Source organism: Eleutherodactylus coqui, chromosome 1, assembly GCF_035609145.1.
Source record: "Eleutherodactylus coqui strain aEleCoq1 chromosome 1, aEleCoq1.hap1, whole genome shotgun sequence".
Classification (NCBI taxonomy): Eukaryota; Metazoa; Chordata; class Amphibia; order Anura; family Eleutherodactylidae; genus Eleutherodactylus; species Eleutherodactylus coqui.
In genome coordinates, this window is record NC_089837.1 from 384,529,223 (window position 1) to 384,548,783 (window position 19,561).

At 40.8% G+C, this 19,561-nt stretch overlaps 1 protein-coding gene across 2 annotated transcripts in view; it reads right to left on the reverse strand.

The window, feature by feature from the left end:
* Positions 1-19,561, reverse strand: part of CYFIP1 (cytoplasmic FMR1 interacting protein 1) — a 98,727-nt gene that overhangs the window by 35,758 nt on the left and 43,408 nt on the right. For both annotated transcript variants that reach the window (XM_066579384.1, XM_066579377.1), the window contains exons 17-23: positions 13,241-13,397; positions 12,839-12,935; positions 12,614-12,690; positions 12,428-12,536; positions 10,076-10,195; positions 7,195-7,394; positions 6,354-6,441 (exon numbers count right to left, since the gene is read on the reverse strand). In XM_066579384.1, the coding sequence (XP_066435481.1) occupies positions 6,354-6,441; positions 7,195-7,394; positions 10,076-10,195; positions 12,428-12,536; positions 12,614-12,690; positions 12,839-12,935; positions 13,241-13,397 (848 nt within the window). The remainder of the gene's footprint in view (positions 1-6,353; positions 6,442-7,194; positions 7,395-10,075; positions 10,196-12,427; positions 12,537-12,613; positions 12,691-12,838; positions 12,936-13,240; positions 13,398-19,561) is intronic.

Here is a 19,561-nt window from a genome sequence, read left to right on the forward strand (position 1 = left end):
ACACACACACATATATACACACACACACACACACACACACACACACACACATATACATATACACACATACACACACACACATACATACACATATATACATACATACACACACATACATACACATATATACATACATACACACACATACACACACATATACACACACACACACACACCCCTTTCTTGATATTTTCCATGCACACATATACAAGCTGTATGTCTGTATCTGTAAATAAGGCTGGTAATAAAGCCCTTCCAGCTATGCCCACTATTGCAGCTGTCTGAGCAGAACTTTGTCTCTAGCATAAGCATGTGGAATCTAGAGAGAATACTTAGAGTAGATTAATAAAGTAGTGCATTAAGTATAATGGACCTATTTATAAAACACTGAAATAGGATGCGCTTCACCATTTGCAAGAGTAGCATTTACAGTGGAACTTCAGTTCAAAGAATACCATGCAAGTACTTTATGTCAAAGGACAAAAGTGCAGAAAAAAAAAAAACAAAACAAACATACGTCTGCTCGGATTAATTTTCTTTTGACTTGTTTATTAATACACACGTGAAATGGGTTGGAAAATTATCTCGCTGTCAGGCATGTTCCTCAGCAGAATAGATTATGTTGTTTGTTTTTTTTTTGCCTCAATTATAATTAAAGAAAGCAGAAAAAAATATATAATCTAATTATAACTGAGGCACGCAGAAAAAACAAAACAAAAAACTACTACCTAATCTAATCTGCTCAGGAACATCCCTGGCAGCGAGAACGTGAATGAATTTCATTGAATGAGCCTGATGTTAGTAGAGCCTTTCAGAGGTGCGGTCCAAACCCTTGCACAAGGACAGCAGTGTTTTAAATCAATTATCAGCACATAGGCGTCAAAGGATTACATATGTATAACAATGATCTGTCGATTCTATAAAATGGGGCACTTTCAAGCATATTGATGTATGAATTATACGCGGGTCTGTAGACATGAGCTGTCAGCATATTGCTGATTTTTGAGCATGTGTGACCTTTTAGATTTCCAGGGATTATGTGAAGCAGATGGTTTATTAACAGATAAGTAATTCTTTACTATTTGTTTGTTTTTCAGTTTTTGGCTGGCGTTACATTGTTGTGCTCAGCTGAAAGCAATCTAGAACTCTACAATGGTGATCACTGTCCAGAATGTCACTGCTAACACAGCCATGGTCATTTGGCCAACCATCCCTAGCTGCATCGACAGCTTTTACAGTATCATGTACCAGGCTAACTGGAATACAATGACGTCCGCATACTCCAGAGAACACTTTCAAAGACAAGAGAGGATTCCAGGAAGTCGGACATTCTATATTGTTGAAAACCTCACCCCTCTAACAACATATATTCTGTGTGTGACTTGTCAGTCTGCCAACCCCTCCAGTGACCAGTGCAAGATCTTCCATACGTTAGCTCAAGATCCATCATCAGTCAACAGTAAGAAAAAGGATCTTGCTTTAGGCATCTGGCTCACCAGTAGCATCATACTCCTTATTATAGCCTGTATCTTTCTCTATGGGTGCCTGCATATATGGTGGCGCAAACGTCAAGAGCGTGCAAGAGCGCTGAATGCAGAAAGTGATGACAGAGACAAAAGGCAAACGTGGGAAAATGAGGAAAAGTCAACTGAGACTTATGAAAAGCCAGGACTACTACTTGTAAATGAAGACAACAAGGCAGAAGACATAAGCACGGATGGGAGCCATGTGGCCCCTACAGTCAAAGATCCATCAACTACTGATGAAACCAACAGCCTTACTCCCAATGATCAAGAAGAAGCAGCTGTACAACAAACTGCTTTGAACTAATCTTTGAGTCACATGACATGCCATACAGTATACACACACAATGGCGCAAACCAATGCATGCAGGTATATATGCTACATAAGAAACAGTATTAGGTTATGTTCTAACAGTTATCCTGTATTTAGTTTTAATGGAAATTTTATACTGTATATTCTAGCCAGGAATGCGGGATCAGAAATGTACTGTAACTACTAGAAACTTCTAAAAGCAATCTAGATGACATTAAAGTATACGTTAGCAAGGATCTAATATTGGTGACTGTCTTCAGCAACAAAAGTAGAGTTTATGAATGCGCAAAAGCAAAGTGTTTTCTTATACATATTGGAATACTGCAGCCAATATCCAAAAACTGCAAAAAGTATAAACCAAGCTACTAGTCCACTAAGGATGATCTCAAAATCAAGAGTACAATTACCTCTCGTGGTATGAATTGCAATTGTAAGAGGACAACTGATGTCAAGAAGCCATTGGTGAAGTTTGCGAGACTTTTATTATTAAAAGGTCCAGACCAGTATGTTTTAGTAAATACTTGCTATTCCATTGAGATAATAAATTGGGGGCATTTTATTTTGCAACTCTACATTGTGCTGAAGTGACAACCGGGTGTTACCATTTTGGCATGTCCCTATTCAGTCTGGCACTTACAGCACTACTGATGTTCAGTGTCAGACTCTATATGGACACCACCGAACAGTGACGCCCAGTGATCACTTTATTCATATGTTTCTAGTAGAAATAACAGCGGAACAGCACATTGTAAAACTATGAAAAAGGTGAACCCTCTGTGGTGACGTATTTGCATGACCGCAACGGTTTGTTTCAACACTGGACAAGGGTTGACGATTAGATGAAGGCTGGGTTGGTGTTTGCGGCATTAGCACTTAAGAGGACATGATATCACATTCAGGAGATGTGAAGATAGCGGTGAAGGACTATGCTTCAATGTTGTTGGTAAATATGCACTGGTTTACATTTGTGAGGTGTCATTTATTGGAGTCTCCACACATGTGTGCAGCTGTCTCACAACCAGCCACAAAACTGCCAGACTAAATACTGCTGTATCCAAAGCAACTGAGGCTGTGGGGGTTTGTGGGGGATGTAGTCCGCCCATAATCCCTCATTCAGTGCACAGGGATGAAGGACCTGTGATGACATCACAGTCATGTGATCAGGGACAGAGCTCAGAGCACCGGTGACTGATCATATAACTGTGACAGCACATGTAACTCACAGAGTCACTCATCACTCACAGACAGATGTATTGTTAGTATTTTGACAAGAGAATGGACAGAAACCTACCAAAATCAACTCTGGCTTAAGATACTTGCTTATATCATACTGTTTAGATGCAAAAAATGCAGGATTATTGGTTAGGGGGATGCGCCCATGCAATACAGCTATACTTGAGAATTTTAAGAAGTCTCACTGGAATATTCTTGGAAGCCAAGATTGTTGTAAAAATCACGTTTGTTAACTTTACAGAAGCTCGTTTACATTTGTTATCCACCTACAAACCGCTGATATTATATTACTGAGTAGTTGCATCAATGTACCAACAGACATATTCAAAGAAGGGGAAAGAATTTCCACCCTGCCAGTACCCAATCTGCATTAATACGTCAGTTGCCTACGGGAACATATATTTTTCTGTGTCTTGCCACTCTTTAATTTACTATTCTTAGGATTTTGTTCTTTTTTCCATTTCCTTACATAACTGATGAATAGCAATGGTGATAGACTTATCAATACAGCAAGAACCAATGGTCTTAAGGCCCATTTAGACAACGGTTATTGCTCAAAAGAGCTCTTTTAAGCGCTAATCGTTGCGTCATTTTAAGCGCAAGATGATCGCTCAAACATTAAGCGATCACCTTGCGCTCCCAGCGGAGGATGCAGAAGACAAGCAGGGTGGCCCCCGCTTGTCTTGTGCATCCAGCTGTTTTCTGCACAAAGCGCCCGGCTGTTATACAGCCGAGCGGTCCGAACAGGGTATGGAGAACGTAGCTGGACAGCTACGTTCGTCATATCCAGCCTGTCATCAGGGAGCATGATACAGCTGAAACAATAGTATCAGCTGTATCCCGCTGTGAATCCCTGATAAGGCTCATCGTTGTCTTTCAGCACGCTGAAAGACAACGATGAGCGATGGCTTAACGAAAACTGCACAATGTCAGTGCAGTTAGACAACGATAATCGCTCAAAAGACAGCTTTTGATCGAATTTTGAGCAATAATCGTGTCTAAATGGGCCTTTACTGTGTACAATAATTAAAACTTATAAAAGATCCCGCAAGTTGTTAGGTATGATTCTTCGAGAGTAACTGGACAAATGGGGAAAAGTGGAAATACATATATAGCAATTGTGTAGGTAAAGAAAACAAGAAAAACTGGTATACCAGCAGCCTCAGTGTTACGAATGCGGTACATACTAATATTCATTACCTGTCGCAAGAAAGTATTATCTCTTGCACCTCTGTGAAATGAAAGCTATACATCTTTCTTGCCATTCACAAAAAGCTCTAGCTCTCTACATGAGTCGGCACCAACACTTGTGGTTGTGAATATGTCGAGTCGCCACTACAGTTATTTGAAACATTTGTCACCATTCTTTACGTTGACAATATGTTTATGCTGGTTACGATCAGATCACGTAAGATTTTGATAATCTGTTAAGTGAAATATGTAGTCTTTCATAAGAACACTTTTACTTCATAAACAGCTGCCAAATTGAGCTAAACACACTTAAGTGATGGGATGAGAGCAAGCAAACAATTTGGGCATGTTTTGTAGTAATACACTAAGAACGATTACTGATCATTTCTACATATCAGACCTTCTGCAACCGCTGAGAGGATTAAAAGGTTGTTTTAAGATTTAAAAACAAAACACAAAATAACCTATACTGGCCCGTTTCTGATACTTCTGTTCTCAGACAGCCCCTTTAAATGTGCAAAAGTTCATGTGAATCCAAGATAAGTAAAGTGAATATCACATCTCAGACCCCCACCCATAATCATACATGTATATTAAGCTTTTATTGTAGTGAATTTCTATAGCAAATAAAAATATCAAAACTCGAGTCACCGTGTTTTCTTTTGCAGGTATTCAAAGTTATAAACAGTATAAGGTGGAAGGGGGTGGGGGAAGGGTTAGAAAAAAGTTTGCCATCAACTTAGGCCATATCTAAGACCGTGGCTGGCCAAATCCTTCTTTCCTATATCGGTCTCTCTTGAATCTCCGACAAACAATGCACACTCAAATGAGCCAGGTCTATATCTTTAGTTCCAGACAAAGAGGGATATAATAATCTTTATATAACACCAACACACTCTGGAAATAAGCTACAGCCAAAAAGCTAATGCAATGCTCATTCCCTAGGGGTGGAATAAAAGATCAAGCATGTTGAAATCAAATATTCGTGATCCTTTTTCCTCTGGACAGCAGTCATTTGGCAATGGTCATGCTGCTCCCCCCATCTGAAATCAGCAAGCGACTCAGTTAACTTTTAAAGAATGTGTATGGCCAGCTTTAAAGGCTTATGTAACTTTAGAAACTAACTTTTTCACTCTCAATGCATCTAAAATGAACCAATTTTACAATAATGCCGCCTGCAGACGGTCGGGTCTGACGCGTGCGTCTGCAGAAAGCAGCGTGACACTCACCTGCTCCCGCGGCCCCGGCTCTTTCATGTGCGAGCCCCGCACAGAAATAGAGCATGGCGCGATTTGTTTGCTGCGCGAGATCTCGCGTGGCCAAATCGCAGCCGTCTGCATGGGATTGCGTTTGTTAACGCAATCCTATGGCAGCTTCCAGGGGCGGAAATTCGGCGGGAATTTCCGCCCGTCTGCAGGCGGCCTAAGTCAGACAACAAAGAAACTATGTAGTCTGAATCTGCAATCACTTTCCCTTCTGTTTTCTACTCTTCCGCTATCCTACCAAATGTATGTCAGCATTAAGTAGAAAGTAAATAGAAGAAAGTAGGACTGCAGAATTGCACTAAACAGTTTGTTATTTGTTACTACGGAGTCATATTACCTCTACAGAAGCTGTCAGAATATTAGGATCTATTGCAAAGTTGATTCATTTTTAATTACAGATTAGAGATGAGCGAGCATACTCGCTAAGGGCAATTGCTCGAGCGAGCATTGCCCTTAGCGAGTACCTGCCCGCTCGGAAGAAAAGGTTCGGCTGCCAGCGCGGGGGAGCGGCGAGTAGCGGCAGTCAGCAGGGGTGAGCAGGGGAGGGAGAGAGAGATCTCCCCTCTGTTCCTCCCTGCTCTCCCCCGCCCGCCGCCGGCACCCGAACCTTTTCTCTCGAGCGGGCAGGTACTCGCTAAGGGCAATGCTCGCTCGAGCAACAGATGTATTCAGACAATTATAAAAAATTTGGTTAGGATGGGGAGATTTTAAATTGTACATACCTTTCTAAAACACACTCTTTATAAAAATGCCACACCATTAAGAAATGCTCACAACACCACAAAGAAGTTCTGAACAATAGACTTTTTTCTAACAGCCAGCACTTACTTTAGAGCCATACAGATACTGTGGCTGAGCGTTCGGTTGCTTGTCACGCTGAAATTCCTGAGAAAAAGGTAGAATTGTACGAACAAACCTGGAAGGATTAAATGAAAGCACTATTAAGCAATAAACTATGTGCGGGTTACAATTTAATGTTTATGCTTTTTCTACTTTAAAATTATTCTAAAGCGAATCTTGAACTATGACAATTTTCTAATTAATCTGCATTAGCAAAAAAAACCCCAATGTAACGAAGGGGCTATGAGACAGCTCTGAGCAAAAAGATTACATTTCTAATAACTGTTCGACTAACTTTTAAAAGCAGGGAAAATAGGGTGAATCCAAAATAAAAGCTACTATAAACCTCAGTGTGCACAGAAGGTACCTCCATGCTGGCGATACATACTAATAGTTTGGTTGATTCTAATTATTGTCCTAACCAGATTGTCCAACATTCACAAAGAGCTCTTTTTATTCTGACCTAGGAAAAAAATGTCTTACAGAAAAGTTAAATATAGACTAGTTGGAACTAATACTGCCACTCACAGTTCTACAGTATAATACATAACATCCAATGGATAGTTTTCTAAAAAGGTGAAAGTCGTCCTATATTTATAAGCCAGTCAGCAATTCATAAAATTTTTTATTGTTCCATCTATTGTTTCATCTTCCTTATTTGCATATTACCCAGAGGAGCATGAATGGCCTTATAAGTCTCCTCACTCACCTACGTGCTCTCCCTAAGGAGAAAAGATAGCGTTCCTGACCTATAAAATCATACCTGCTTGTAGGCAGGAACGTTCAGTACTCTTATTTTTAATATAAATTTACTAAAAGTAATACATACCTATAGGTAGAGCCATTATAGCAATAGTTTGGGAGGAAATCATAGTTGAGCTCCCAGAACACATGTAGAGTGATCCTGCCATAGGGGGCAGAAACGTTATGGTTGGCTTCTCGGAACATGGCATCAAAACTGTCCAAAGTCAGGTATTTGCCCAGCAACTTATGAGTCATCCGGTTCACCTCAATAAGGCCTTCGAGCTCCTAGGGAGTAAAGAAATAAAATGTAACTGGGGAAATTGTATGTTAGCTCGGTGGAATGAAGCTAAAACTCCATATACTCATAACTACCAAACACAGAATCATACTGAATATTAGCAGTTTCAGCCTTACAAATGCTTGTGACAACTCGAACTGTAATGCTGCTACAATTGGTTGTCATTCTACACAGACTGACAAGTAGGTTTTCAGTTTTTAAGACCAGACATTGCTATAATCCTCATATAGCATTCTCCATAGAACACAAAAGTGAATTGCTTACTGTAAAATGTTGAGACCTCATTTGATAATGACTAACTAGGATATGAGTTCCACAGCTTTTGCTTATGGTCAAAACACAGTGACAACTGGAACATTTTTTAATCCTTCGTTCAAATAGAGTACTTGACATTTGAGGGACTTAAGATGTTAATAAAGAGGTTGAAATGTGTGCGTCAGGAGTGAATTTCTATTATCACTGAATGCTAAAGCTGAGCGGCTACCACAAACTTAACAAGCCGGAGCAAACTCAACACATTACTTAGCTGCACTCTAATTCTAGGTCTCACTTGTGATGCCATGCAGGGCAAAGACATGCTACATGTCAGAGTACACATGAGCCCATTCAAAGGTTAGAATTCCAAACATTTTAAAAACAAAGACATTAATGGTCATGGCATGACAAGACTTCAGGCTAACATTTCAGCTTAAGCTTTTTGTTTTTTCACTCTGTCCCTCCAAATAATAAAAAAAGTTATACAATATATGTACTCCAAAATGGTACCAATAAAAACTACAGCTTGCAAAGCAACAACTCTCATATGGCTAGGCTGGCGTAAAAATTAAAAATATTTTGAAAAGTGAAGATTAAAATCCCCCCCCCAAAACCATTGTGTTCTTAGAACCATAGGCGTCACATCCACTGATGCCCCAAGTATTGGGGGGAAAACAGCCTCCTCCGCACTGATGACATCAGCCATTGCAAGAGTGGACCATATGATTGCCAATTCTAGTAAAGCCCAAAAGCATTGTGCTGCTTGAGCTAAAAGTGCATTAAGCTAAATGAGAGACAGTATTCAAAAAGATCTACAAAAGTTTGAACATTGGGTGGTAATTAACAGAATGGTATTTAACAAGGAGAAATGCAAAGTCCTACAAGGGGGAAGAAAAATGAAAAAATTACATTACAGAATGGGAGGAATTGGGCCCAGCAGCACATGTGAAAAAGACTTGGGTATACTAATGGATCATAGACTGAACATGAGTCAACAATGTGATGCAGCAGCCAAAAAGGCAAACACAATTCTGGGATGTATTAAGAGAAGCATAGAATCTAGATCACGTGAGGTAATTATCCCCCTCTACTCTTCCTTAGTCAGACCTCATCTGGAATACTGTGTCCAGTTCTGGGCATCCGGATTTAAATGACATTGACAAACTGGAGCAAGTTCAGAGAAGAGTTACCAAGATGGTAAGCGGTCTGCAAAGAATGTCCTATGAGGAACGGTTAAAAGATCTGGGAATGTTTAGCTTGCAAAAAAGAAGGCTGAGAGAAGACTTAATAGCTGCCTACAAATATCTGAAAAGCTGTCACAGTGCAGAGGGATCAACCCTATTCTCATTTGTACAAGGAAAGACTAGAAGCGATGGGATGAAACTGAAAGGGAGGAGACACAAATTAGATATTAGAGAAAACTTTGACAGTGAGGGTGATCAATGAGTGGAACAGGTTACCATGGGAGGTGGCGAGTTCTCCTTCAATGGAAGCATTCAAACAAAGGCTGGACAAATATCTGTCTGGGATGATTTAGTGAATCCTGCATTAAGCAGAGGGTTGGGCCCTATGACCGTGGAGGTCCCTTCCAACTCTACCATTCTATGATTCTATGAGTGAGATGACAAAAGCAGTACTAGACTGCTGCAGCATACATTTCAGGGTTTTGCAGTCGTTGCCAGATACCAGATATTCTCAGTTGGAGGGGCAGGGTATATTGACCCAGGTTGTACATTTACATGCATGCTGAGTAATCCTTAATAGGATGCAAATATGGACTCAAAATGGCTAAGCCTTGCTGCATACTTAAAAGGCCATGTATGTGATCATCATCTCTGGACTTAAAATTTGACATAAGATGGTTGCCACCTTGCGAGGGGAAACATTATACCACTCTGTTTATACAGCCCCGATTCTACAAGGACAGATAGCTCAGTTTTAGAGTTTATCGCTGTCGTAAATCACACTTAGCCCCTCTCATTCATTCACAAAGCACTAAGCAATGAAAGTGAGAATTCCTGACAAGATCCTATTAAGAAAACACATGACTGCAGTGTTCAGAGACGGAAAGATGAATATTTCAGAAAGGAAGACGATCTTACTGTCAATAAGAACTAGAAATATATTGTTAACAAGCAGCAGTAGTGCATCACTGTCCCCAGCCGCTCTCCAGCTATCTTCTTACAGCAGGTTGGAATCAGTCATAATATAGAATAATCTTTTGTTAAAGACTGAATAACCATTATAACATATTGCTAATTTAAATGCAGATTATTTAAATAAAAACATTTTGTTTTCTCTTATCTATGTAGCTTCCTGGACCTGAAGGTAGAGGTTATTAGACAAACAAGGGCAAATGGTCTCAAAAAATTCTGTCCAGGCTTGATTCTATCTAATAGAAAATGGCACTTACCACTATGGATGTAAGATCCTCACTTTCAAACCGTCCAATTGCCAATTCCAGAGATTTATACATAGCTGCAATAATTCTCTGAGTGATCAATCGATTGAGATCAATAGATCTGCCCAAGAGCTAAAAGTAGTAAAGAGAACAAAATTCACTACTAGAGATTTTCTAAGTGTATATAATAAAGTGGTAAGACCACATTTTCAAAAACACAATAATTTGCTATTCCTATTGAACCAAAATTCAGACAGTGGGGCCAAAATCTCGGCACTAAATTATTTTGGACCAATTAACGATGTGCTAAATAGAACAGAGGCTTACACCTTACTAGACACTTTTTAAAAGGGTCTAGAAAAGAAGTCCCACATTTGTTGAGTTGTAAAATGTGCTACATGTAGCGCTGCTTTATACCAGTTTCTGGGCACAAAGAAATTGGACTAACGGAAGCAAAGGAGTCAAATGTGCAAAAACTGCACTAAATTTAAGCAGCATGCGTCACTGTGATTTGGCGCAGGTTCAGACTGCCTCACTAAAATGTTTGCCACCTATGTAATAGGTTAAATAGCTGTAATAAATGTGCCCAAAACTTTCTTGCCTTGAATAATGGAAGTTTATTTTTGTTGCTTTTTAGGTCAGGGCCTGTTTAATAACTGTTTCATCAATTACTTGCATTCGCCATAAAAGAACGCTAGAGCATCTTTTCTTAGAACTCTGTAATACGTAACATCTCTGTTATCCCTCCTGAAGATGTATAAATAAACTGACAACTGGGGTTACCATCCCTCTTGTTAATGGGCCCTTTCACTACACAATCTGACACTATGCAAGGATACTTCAGTCTCAGGGTGCGTTCACACGAGCGTGTTTTTGTGCGTACATACGCACGCACAAAAACACGCTTGTATTTACAACAATGCATTCCCTATAGTGTGTGCACATGTCTGTATTTTGCAGGTGCGTGCTTGCAAAGATAGGACATGCACGCATTGTTTTCAATGGAGCCGCGGCTGCCGGCGGCTTCATTGAAAACAATGGTCTTCTGGCACCCCTGCATTCTTTTTCAGGGAAGGGCTTTACATATAAGCTCTTCACTGAAAAAGAAAAATTTTAGTGTTAAAGAAAATACTTACCTGTCCAGCGCTACTGTGTCCCCCGCAGGGATGAAGAACACATCTGCCGCATGTAGCAGATGTTTCCTTCATCCCCACTAGTTAAAAGAATGCCCTGCTGTTACATCTGCCCCATCTGTGGCAGATGCAGCAGAGGAATTCTTTAATTCTCAACCACAGCTGTCACACATGACAACCGCAGCTGTGACACTCACCCCGAATGAATGACGGGCGAGAGCTGCCGGTGACTGGCTGAGCACCCCAGCCAATCACATTCAGCTCTTTCAGCAGGCGTGGATTTTAAATCCCCGCCTGCTGATAGATCAGCACCACAGTGCAGGGGAAAGCAGGAGAAGGCGCGGCTGTGCCCCCGCAGCTGAAGGGAGGTGAGAATCTATTTTCTTTGTTTTTTAAAGCACTTTCACTTGATTTTCGGGGAAGGGCTTATATTCCCTGAAATCAATTGCCGGCAGCAGAATCCTCTACTGCAGCTGACGTGTGACAGCTGCGGTAGAGAATTGAAGAATGTAGATGTAGCAGCATGGGAATTCTTTTAACTAGCGGGGATGAAGGAAACATCTGCCCCATGCAGATGTGTTCTTCATCCCCGTGGGGACATAGCAGCAGCCGACAGGCAAGTAATTTATTTTTTTTTTACACTACTTTTAATTGGCTTTTCAGGGAAGGGAAATTATCCTCCTGTAGTGACAATAGTCACTGGCAGAGCTGATCAGGGTCTACTAGGACCCTGCAGCTGTGCTGTAACATGGGACTCACAGCGCTCACATAATTGCTGGGTCGCATAGTGGAAATACTTCCGCTTTCACCTTTTACTACATAGTGCTCATTAAGCACTATCTAACCAGGAAAGGAGAACGCAGAAGTGGTTAAAAACCGCTTCTCCCCCAGGTCCTCAACTATAACTAACAGCTGAGAACCCGACCTGCTCCTGCTTGATTACAGAAGCAGGGGCTTTTATCTTGCGCCGTATTTTTGTTAACGGTAGGGATTAAAGCTGATAGCACCGTATATTTACCGCGATTGGTCCTTAATGGTTTAGTGACAGCCCTGATCCATAACATTGTATAAAAGTACACTTTAAACTTTATTGGTTCTTCTAGTAAAAAGAATTAAACTCACAAAAGCTCTTTATAGGCCCTTAGATTTGTTAAAATATCACTAAACAAGCAATAAAAATACAAACACATTGTGATTTGGGCTACAGTTCTCTTTTTGGTTAAACACAAACCTGAACGTGACGTTGCTTTAATAAGGTGTCATAACGGTTGGATGCTGGTTGTGTAATATTGACGCCTTGATTTTTACAATCTGCTCGAAGCCGCTTGTCCAAGAGTAAACTACAACAAAGAAAATCAAATCAACATCCAAATCAACTAACATGGGGCTAAAAGGAGTACAAAAGTGAAGTACATACCTTCCTGCTACAACTTTATAATGAGCAAATATTTGGTCCGCTAGTTTGTACACAAACTGGTCAAAACAGAGGTTCACCTACGGGCAGTTTAAGAATAAGTAAAGTCACAAACTGAAGGCTACATTCCGTAATAGAAGTATAATCTAGCATATGCCAGTCTGAGTTTCTGCTTCAATAAATAATGCCTACACTACTGATGGACAGGTTACAGAAAGGTTGACTTACTTCAGCTTCAATCTCATCATAGAGGAACTGTTTTTTAAACTTTGTGAGGGCATAGTGTGCACTGTCGTTATACAGATCCAGAGAGTAAAGAACATACCTAAAAAACATCCAAAAATTAGTCAAAATAATTTTGAGTTCAAAATGGTTGTATAAATGTAAATATGAAAAACATGAGTCGGCTAGATTAACACTAGTAGCAATTTTGTGCTTGTGGAGTCTACTTCTGCTGCGCCGGCTATAGAGGCAAGTGCCTTGTACATCATTCTGACACAAGAGCCAACTAAAAGTAATAAACTGCTACTTACATATAGTTCTACACAAGCTCTATAACCATTTGCTACCTAAATAGCTAAAGAGACCATTGTGAAAAGAATAGGCTTGAAGAATAATGCGAGTCCTTACTCCATCATCGATGCTTCCTTTGTCTCTAGAATGTGATCAGTCAAAATCCAAGGCATGGACATCTCGATAGGGAACTGAATTCTACGACCCATGGTCAGCTCCAAGAAGAACTCTCTGAACCACAGTTGGGACAGATCACAACAGTGCTGTAAGGTCTCTTTAAGAAGAAGCGGAACACAATATTAGGCACCGAGGCCTCCAACCTTGTAATGGCACAAACATACTAGCTAGGAGTACTGAAGCAGCAGTGAAAGGTCAGCATGTATTACTACCAAAAACACACTAGTGTAGGTTAATAACACTAGCTTAAGGATGAATTCACATGTGTAAAAATCCACCAGAAACAAATCTGAATATCTTACACACAAATTTGCTGCAGAAAATGTCCTTTGCATTTCTGTACTAAAATCCACATTCAAGACATCCGGATTTTGGTGCAGGGGGTATGTTCAGACAGCGGAATCTCAGGAGAATTGTCAGAGGTCAAGTCCGCCTCAAAAAAAATCATGTCAAAATCCACAGCATTTTGCCATAGACCTGCATGTGGATTTAGCAAAATCCGCATGTGGAATCCTTTAAAGAAAAACGTGACTTTCTGCATTGGAATTCCACGTGCATTGTGTCTATTGACCAGACTAAATGAACGTGCGGACCTGTGCTAAAAACTTCAGCAGTAAGCCGAGGATTTTGATGCAGTTTTTAGGGGTGGCATTCACACAGAAAATTCTAAACTTACCACCTTAGGGGTGCATTCACAAGATGCGGATTTGATGTAGATTTTTTGCAGTGGCAAATTTGCACGATTGGTGCAGATTTTGACACAGATCCACTGCTGACTTCACCACTTTAGTTGAAGTTGAAAGAATGAAATCTGCTGTGGATCCACGTCAAAATCTGCACCATTTGGTGATTTTGGTACAGACCCGCACCAAAATTCATAGCACACAATATGCCGTGGATTTTAGTGCAGATCCACACCAAAACCCACCTCCTGAAGAAACAGAAAGAGTGCCAATGACAACCAATTGCTTATAAAGGGAAAATCTAATTTGCTGCCAAGGGCAAATCATCCTTGCATTAATTTTTATGGCTCTCTCCAGGAGTCCTTAAAACTAAACGTTAATTGGTATTCCACCCACGCTGCAGTACAATTACTTACATGTTATTTTCAAGGGACACTGAAAGTGTATCATATCTGTCTAAGCACAATCTATTTTTTTCACCTTAGGCAGTCATTATGGGTTAGGAAGAAATGCATTGTCAATCCAATTACGGTTAAGTTGTTGAAAGGTGAAAATATCTATATTAATGACCATTGCGACATTTTTGTTTATTTTTTATAGTTCGGAAAAGCTGAAGAGATTGAGACATTTGCATAGAGGTTTGTAAATTATACTAGTAGATCTTTTTATAAGCTGCAGAATTTAGGATTAGTGCTTCTTAAGATATAGGGGATTAGTATTCAGTGTACTATATTTAATATATCAAGTATGTGGTATATAAAAGACATTTACAGGGGATGCCTTTTTTGAGACTCACTCTACACGCATCCAAGATGTGTGAATACAAAAAGACAGAAGGTAGAGGACATCAGTAAAGCATTCTTGTAGAACAATTAGAACCCGATGCATGGTCACTAGAGATGAGCGAGAGTACTCGGAAAAGCACTACTCGCTCGAGTAATTTGCTTTATCCGAGTATCGCTGTGCTCGTCCCTGAAGATTCGGGTGCCGCTGCGGCTGACAGGTGAGTCGCAGCGGGGAGCAGGGGAGAGCGGGCGGGAGAGAGGGAGAGAAAGATCTCCCCTCCGTTCCTCCCCGCTCTCCCCTGCAGCTCCCCGCTCCGTGCCGGCACCCGAATCTTCAGACCCGAGCACAGCGATACTCGGATAAAGCAAATTACTCGAGCGAGTAGTGCTTTTCCGAGTACGCTCGCTCATCTCTACTGGTCACCATTTCCCGAAGGATATATTAGTAAGGCAAAATGCGACCTTGTACCAAAATTGTAGTCTGAAATTTGAAAGAACATTGCTGACTGCATCCGTTATTTATTAAGGCAAGCTAGAATAGAGGACAAATGTACAGTGTATAGGGTTTTAATTTCTTTAACCCCTTAGTGAGGAAGCCTGTTTGCACCTTAGTAACGGAGCCAAATTTTGGAAATCTGACATGTGTCACTTTAACATAGAATAACTCCATAAAGGTTTTGCATATCCAAGTGATTCTTTTTTTTGCCACATATTGTACTTAATCTAGGTGGTAAAAATAGTCCAATAGAATTTGTGTATATTTATTAAATGTGCTAAAATTAGGAAAATTTTGGAAAAAAGGTTATTCTTTCACATTTTCATTTGTAATATCTGAAATATGTGCAAACATACTGAATAAATTTTGGCTAAGATCCAAATTTTCAACTCTTTACTTTATTCTGGGTGCACATTTGAAAAGCTTTGTTGTTTTTTTTAACCATTTAGGAGATGTACACATTTAACGTTAATTGTCAACATTTTGAGAAACGCTTTGTTTTCCTACACCAAACCAAAATTGCAAAGGCTCATAGGTGTTAGAATTGGATACTGGCAATCACGTGACTGGGGACCGCTCACCGCAGCCCTCAGTCACTGCTCCAGGCTCTCGGCTACCTTTAGTAGCCAGGAGATTTTTCATCTCCCAGGCCCTCCCTAGCTTCTGCGCTTGTGTCCAATATTTTGCCAATGGACGCATGCGCCAAAGTTGGGGAAAGGTCAGCGGATCAAGATCCCATCAGGGGACATCGCCGGAGGCTACAGGTAAGTAATTTCACCTCCCATCATGGATTGGATCCGTGACGGAAGATGAAATCTTAACTTTTTTTTTTTTTTTTTTAACTTTTACCTGATCACTGTTATCCATTGGATAGCGGCAATCACGTGACCAGGGACTGTGTAATGCGGCCCCCTGTGAAATCTCCAGGCTCTCAGCTATGTTTGGTAGCCGGGAGAAGGGAGATTTTAGGTTACTCGAGCAATCTGCGGCTTTTGCCCATGCGTACACCATTTTAGCGACAGGCAAGTGCGTAGAAGTCAGGTAAAATTCCGCGGATAAATTCGGGGGTCTTTTTGATATGTAATTTCATCCTTCCTCATTGGTTTGATTCGTGAGGGGAGATGAAAAACCTTTTTACCCTTACATGATCACTGTTATCCATCGGATAACAGTGATCATGTGACTGGGAACCACATACAGCCGAGAGCAGAGGGATTTAAATCTCCTGAGGCGTGAGCCCTTCTGTGCACGGAAACGTCGGGCGTGCATGCGCAGAAGGTGACGCACGGTCCTGGAAGGACCAGATCGCAGCGGGGCATCAGAGGACAGGGATGAGTATTTTCACCTCCCCTCATGGATCCAAGTCATGAGGTGAGACGTTAACTTTATTTTATTAACAGCAATCATGGGCCCCGGGACCGGTCACCGCGGTCCCTGGTGACTTCTCCTGCTTCCCGGCTACTGAAGGAGATTTCAAATGTCCCGCGACGATCTGGTCTTCTGCACACGTCGCCATTTTTCCTTTTGGCACGCATGCGTAGATGACGGCCGAAGGTCCTTTTCGGACCGGATCGTCGCGGGACATTGTGGAGGACGGGGGTGATTAGTTTCCATGCCCCTCATGGATGCAATCCGTGAGGGGATCTGCAACTCTAACTTTTTTTCCATTTTTTATTTACTTTAATGCGATTGTGACACCGGGGGAAGCTTCCTGTGGCCCCCCATGACAGCTCCAGGTTGTCGGCTACCTTTGGGAGCCGACAGCATTGAGCCGTCATGTCCTCAGCCCACAGGGCTTTAATCCTCAGAGGAAGCAGGTTTTCACGTCCCTGGGGATTAAAGCCCACTTATATACGACGTAACAACACTATGGGGCTGTCACTAGGGGGTTAATAAGAAACTTTTTAGTAACAATACTGAGCAACACCCTAAATTGGCCCGCATCTCTGGACAAGTTCCTAGGATGGGAACAGCAACAAAAGCTGCAAGCTGCAAGTAATAGTGGGATGGTTTCATTAACCTCCTCACAGTCACATTGAAAACTGGAAACACTCTCCAAAAAATGTCACTTTGGTATTGTAGATTTTGAATTTATGTCTCATCTAAAAGTATTTAGTGCATAACGGTCACCGTAAGTGCAAGCCGCTTAGTGACCGTAACGGTTTCATTTTTTTCCATTTATGTAGCTATAAGAGACCTTGTATTTTGCAGAACGAGTTCTAGTCTTTATAGGAACAAATTATGGGTACATACAACATATTTAATAACTTTGATTAATTTTTTTGCTGTTAGGGCAATTAAAAAAAAAAAGCTATTTCACTGTTTTTTGGGATTTTCTTCTTTGCAAACTCAAGACCTTCATTAGGTGGATAGCAAGTAACAGGGAAAATTTGTATACAATCTACAGGGAAGAGCAGCCCCTACTGTGGCCTGTTATACAAGTGACCTAAATTAAGCCAGATACATTACTGAAACAAGACACAATGTTGAATTAGGCTAAGTTCACACAGGACAGAATTGCCACGGAATGTCCGTGCAGACTTTCTCCACGGAAATTCCGCCTGCGGTTTTAACTCGCCACACACTGCAGCTAATCAGAGCTGAAATTGACATGCGTCGTGGAATTCAAATCCGTGACATGTCAATTTTTCTCCAGTTTCCACGGCGGCCGGTCTCCTCTCCATGGGGAGAGATGGCCACAACAGAATGCAGACGGCGAAACCGCTCGAAAACCCGAAAGGCCGCGGATTTTGAAGCTGAATTTCTCCGACAGTAATCTTGTGGAATTTCCGTGTGGTCATTCGCAAGATTTCTGCACAGTTTCCGTCAAGTGTGAACCCAGCCATAGAGCTAGGGTGGAATCAAAGCTCCACAGGGAGATTTAGCAATTATACAAGGTCAACATTGCAAGCAAATCTAGAGTGACAACCAGTGCCCAGAGAATTTGTCAAAGTAGGCTGCGGCAAAAAGAAGAAAGAAAAAATAAGGAGCCGGAAGGGGTAAATAAAAAGGAAGAAACTGGGTGGAGAAGAGCGAGTAGACAAAATACAAAGGCCGGAATATAATGAAAAGAACCACGAGGGCACCAGATCCCAATAAACCCTACATAAAAAGTAAAATAAGCTAATGTTCAAAATACACAAAATATTCTACAGGTCATTGCAATTTGGAGAACACCAAACTTAGAGATTTTGGAAAAGTTTTATTACTTTTCCAAAACACACTTTTTTCCCCACATACAGACTGTGTTGCACCACAATCCAAGGCCATTGGATTTTTCAGTCAGAGTTGTATGGAAGCTTTGTTTTTTAAGGTATATATTACTTTTCTGTTTAGGGGAGGCGAGATAAACAAAAAATTATTTTTTTAATGGAATTTACTGTGTAGATTAAATAACGTAATATTTTATAGCATGGGTTGTAACATATTGGTGATACCTAATATGTGTAGGTTTCTTGTTCTTTACATTTCAATATTTAAAGCATTGTGTTTTTTTTATAAACACATACAAATGCCATTGCCAGCAATGACTGTGGCATCTACTAGGTTGAACAGCGTAAAAGAGTGATTAGAGTATTAGATTAGTAATTGTTCATCTTCTCACTCCATATGTGACAGAGTAAATATGCTTGGCTTTAAAATGTCAAAAACCTGTCACAAGCACTGGTAGAACAGAGTACGAACAGAGCTTGTCCTAGTGTATAAATATATAGGCAGAGGGAACCCGGGTAATAAATTCATTATGTCCCTGTGGTGAATACTCATATGGTGGACACTCATTCTAAAATCTGTAAAATCCCATTCATACAAATTATACGTTTTCTCCTTCAAATTAAGTATGTGTACCACAGAATATTCTGACTTCATATTTTAAAGGGGTTTCCAGGAACATTAAAAAAAATTTTAAAAAAATAATAAGGGCTTAAAGTGAATTGAAAACTCATTTATCCCGGTAGCTCCCTGTCCAGTGCTGTAGCCCTGCTGCCTGCTGCATGAAGCCCCGAAAAACCCTTTCATTGTGCACGTGACCGCTCAGCCACTCACAGCCTACAGTGGCCATGGAAGAACTATCGCTGGAGACTGAGTAGCTATAGGGTCACGTGCACAATTAACGGCCCATGACTGCCCGCAGCTTCTTCCAGGTTTCGTGTGGCAGTCTTTGTGGATAGGAAGCAGCTGGGACAGATGAGTATTCCATTTTATTTCATTTTAAGCCCATTAAAACAAACAAACAAAAAAACAAAAAAAAACTTCTCACGTCTCTAAGCACCCTTTTAAGTTCTATCCATTGGAGGTC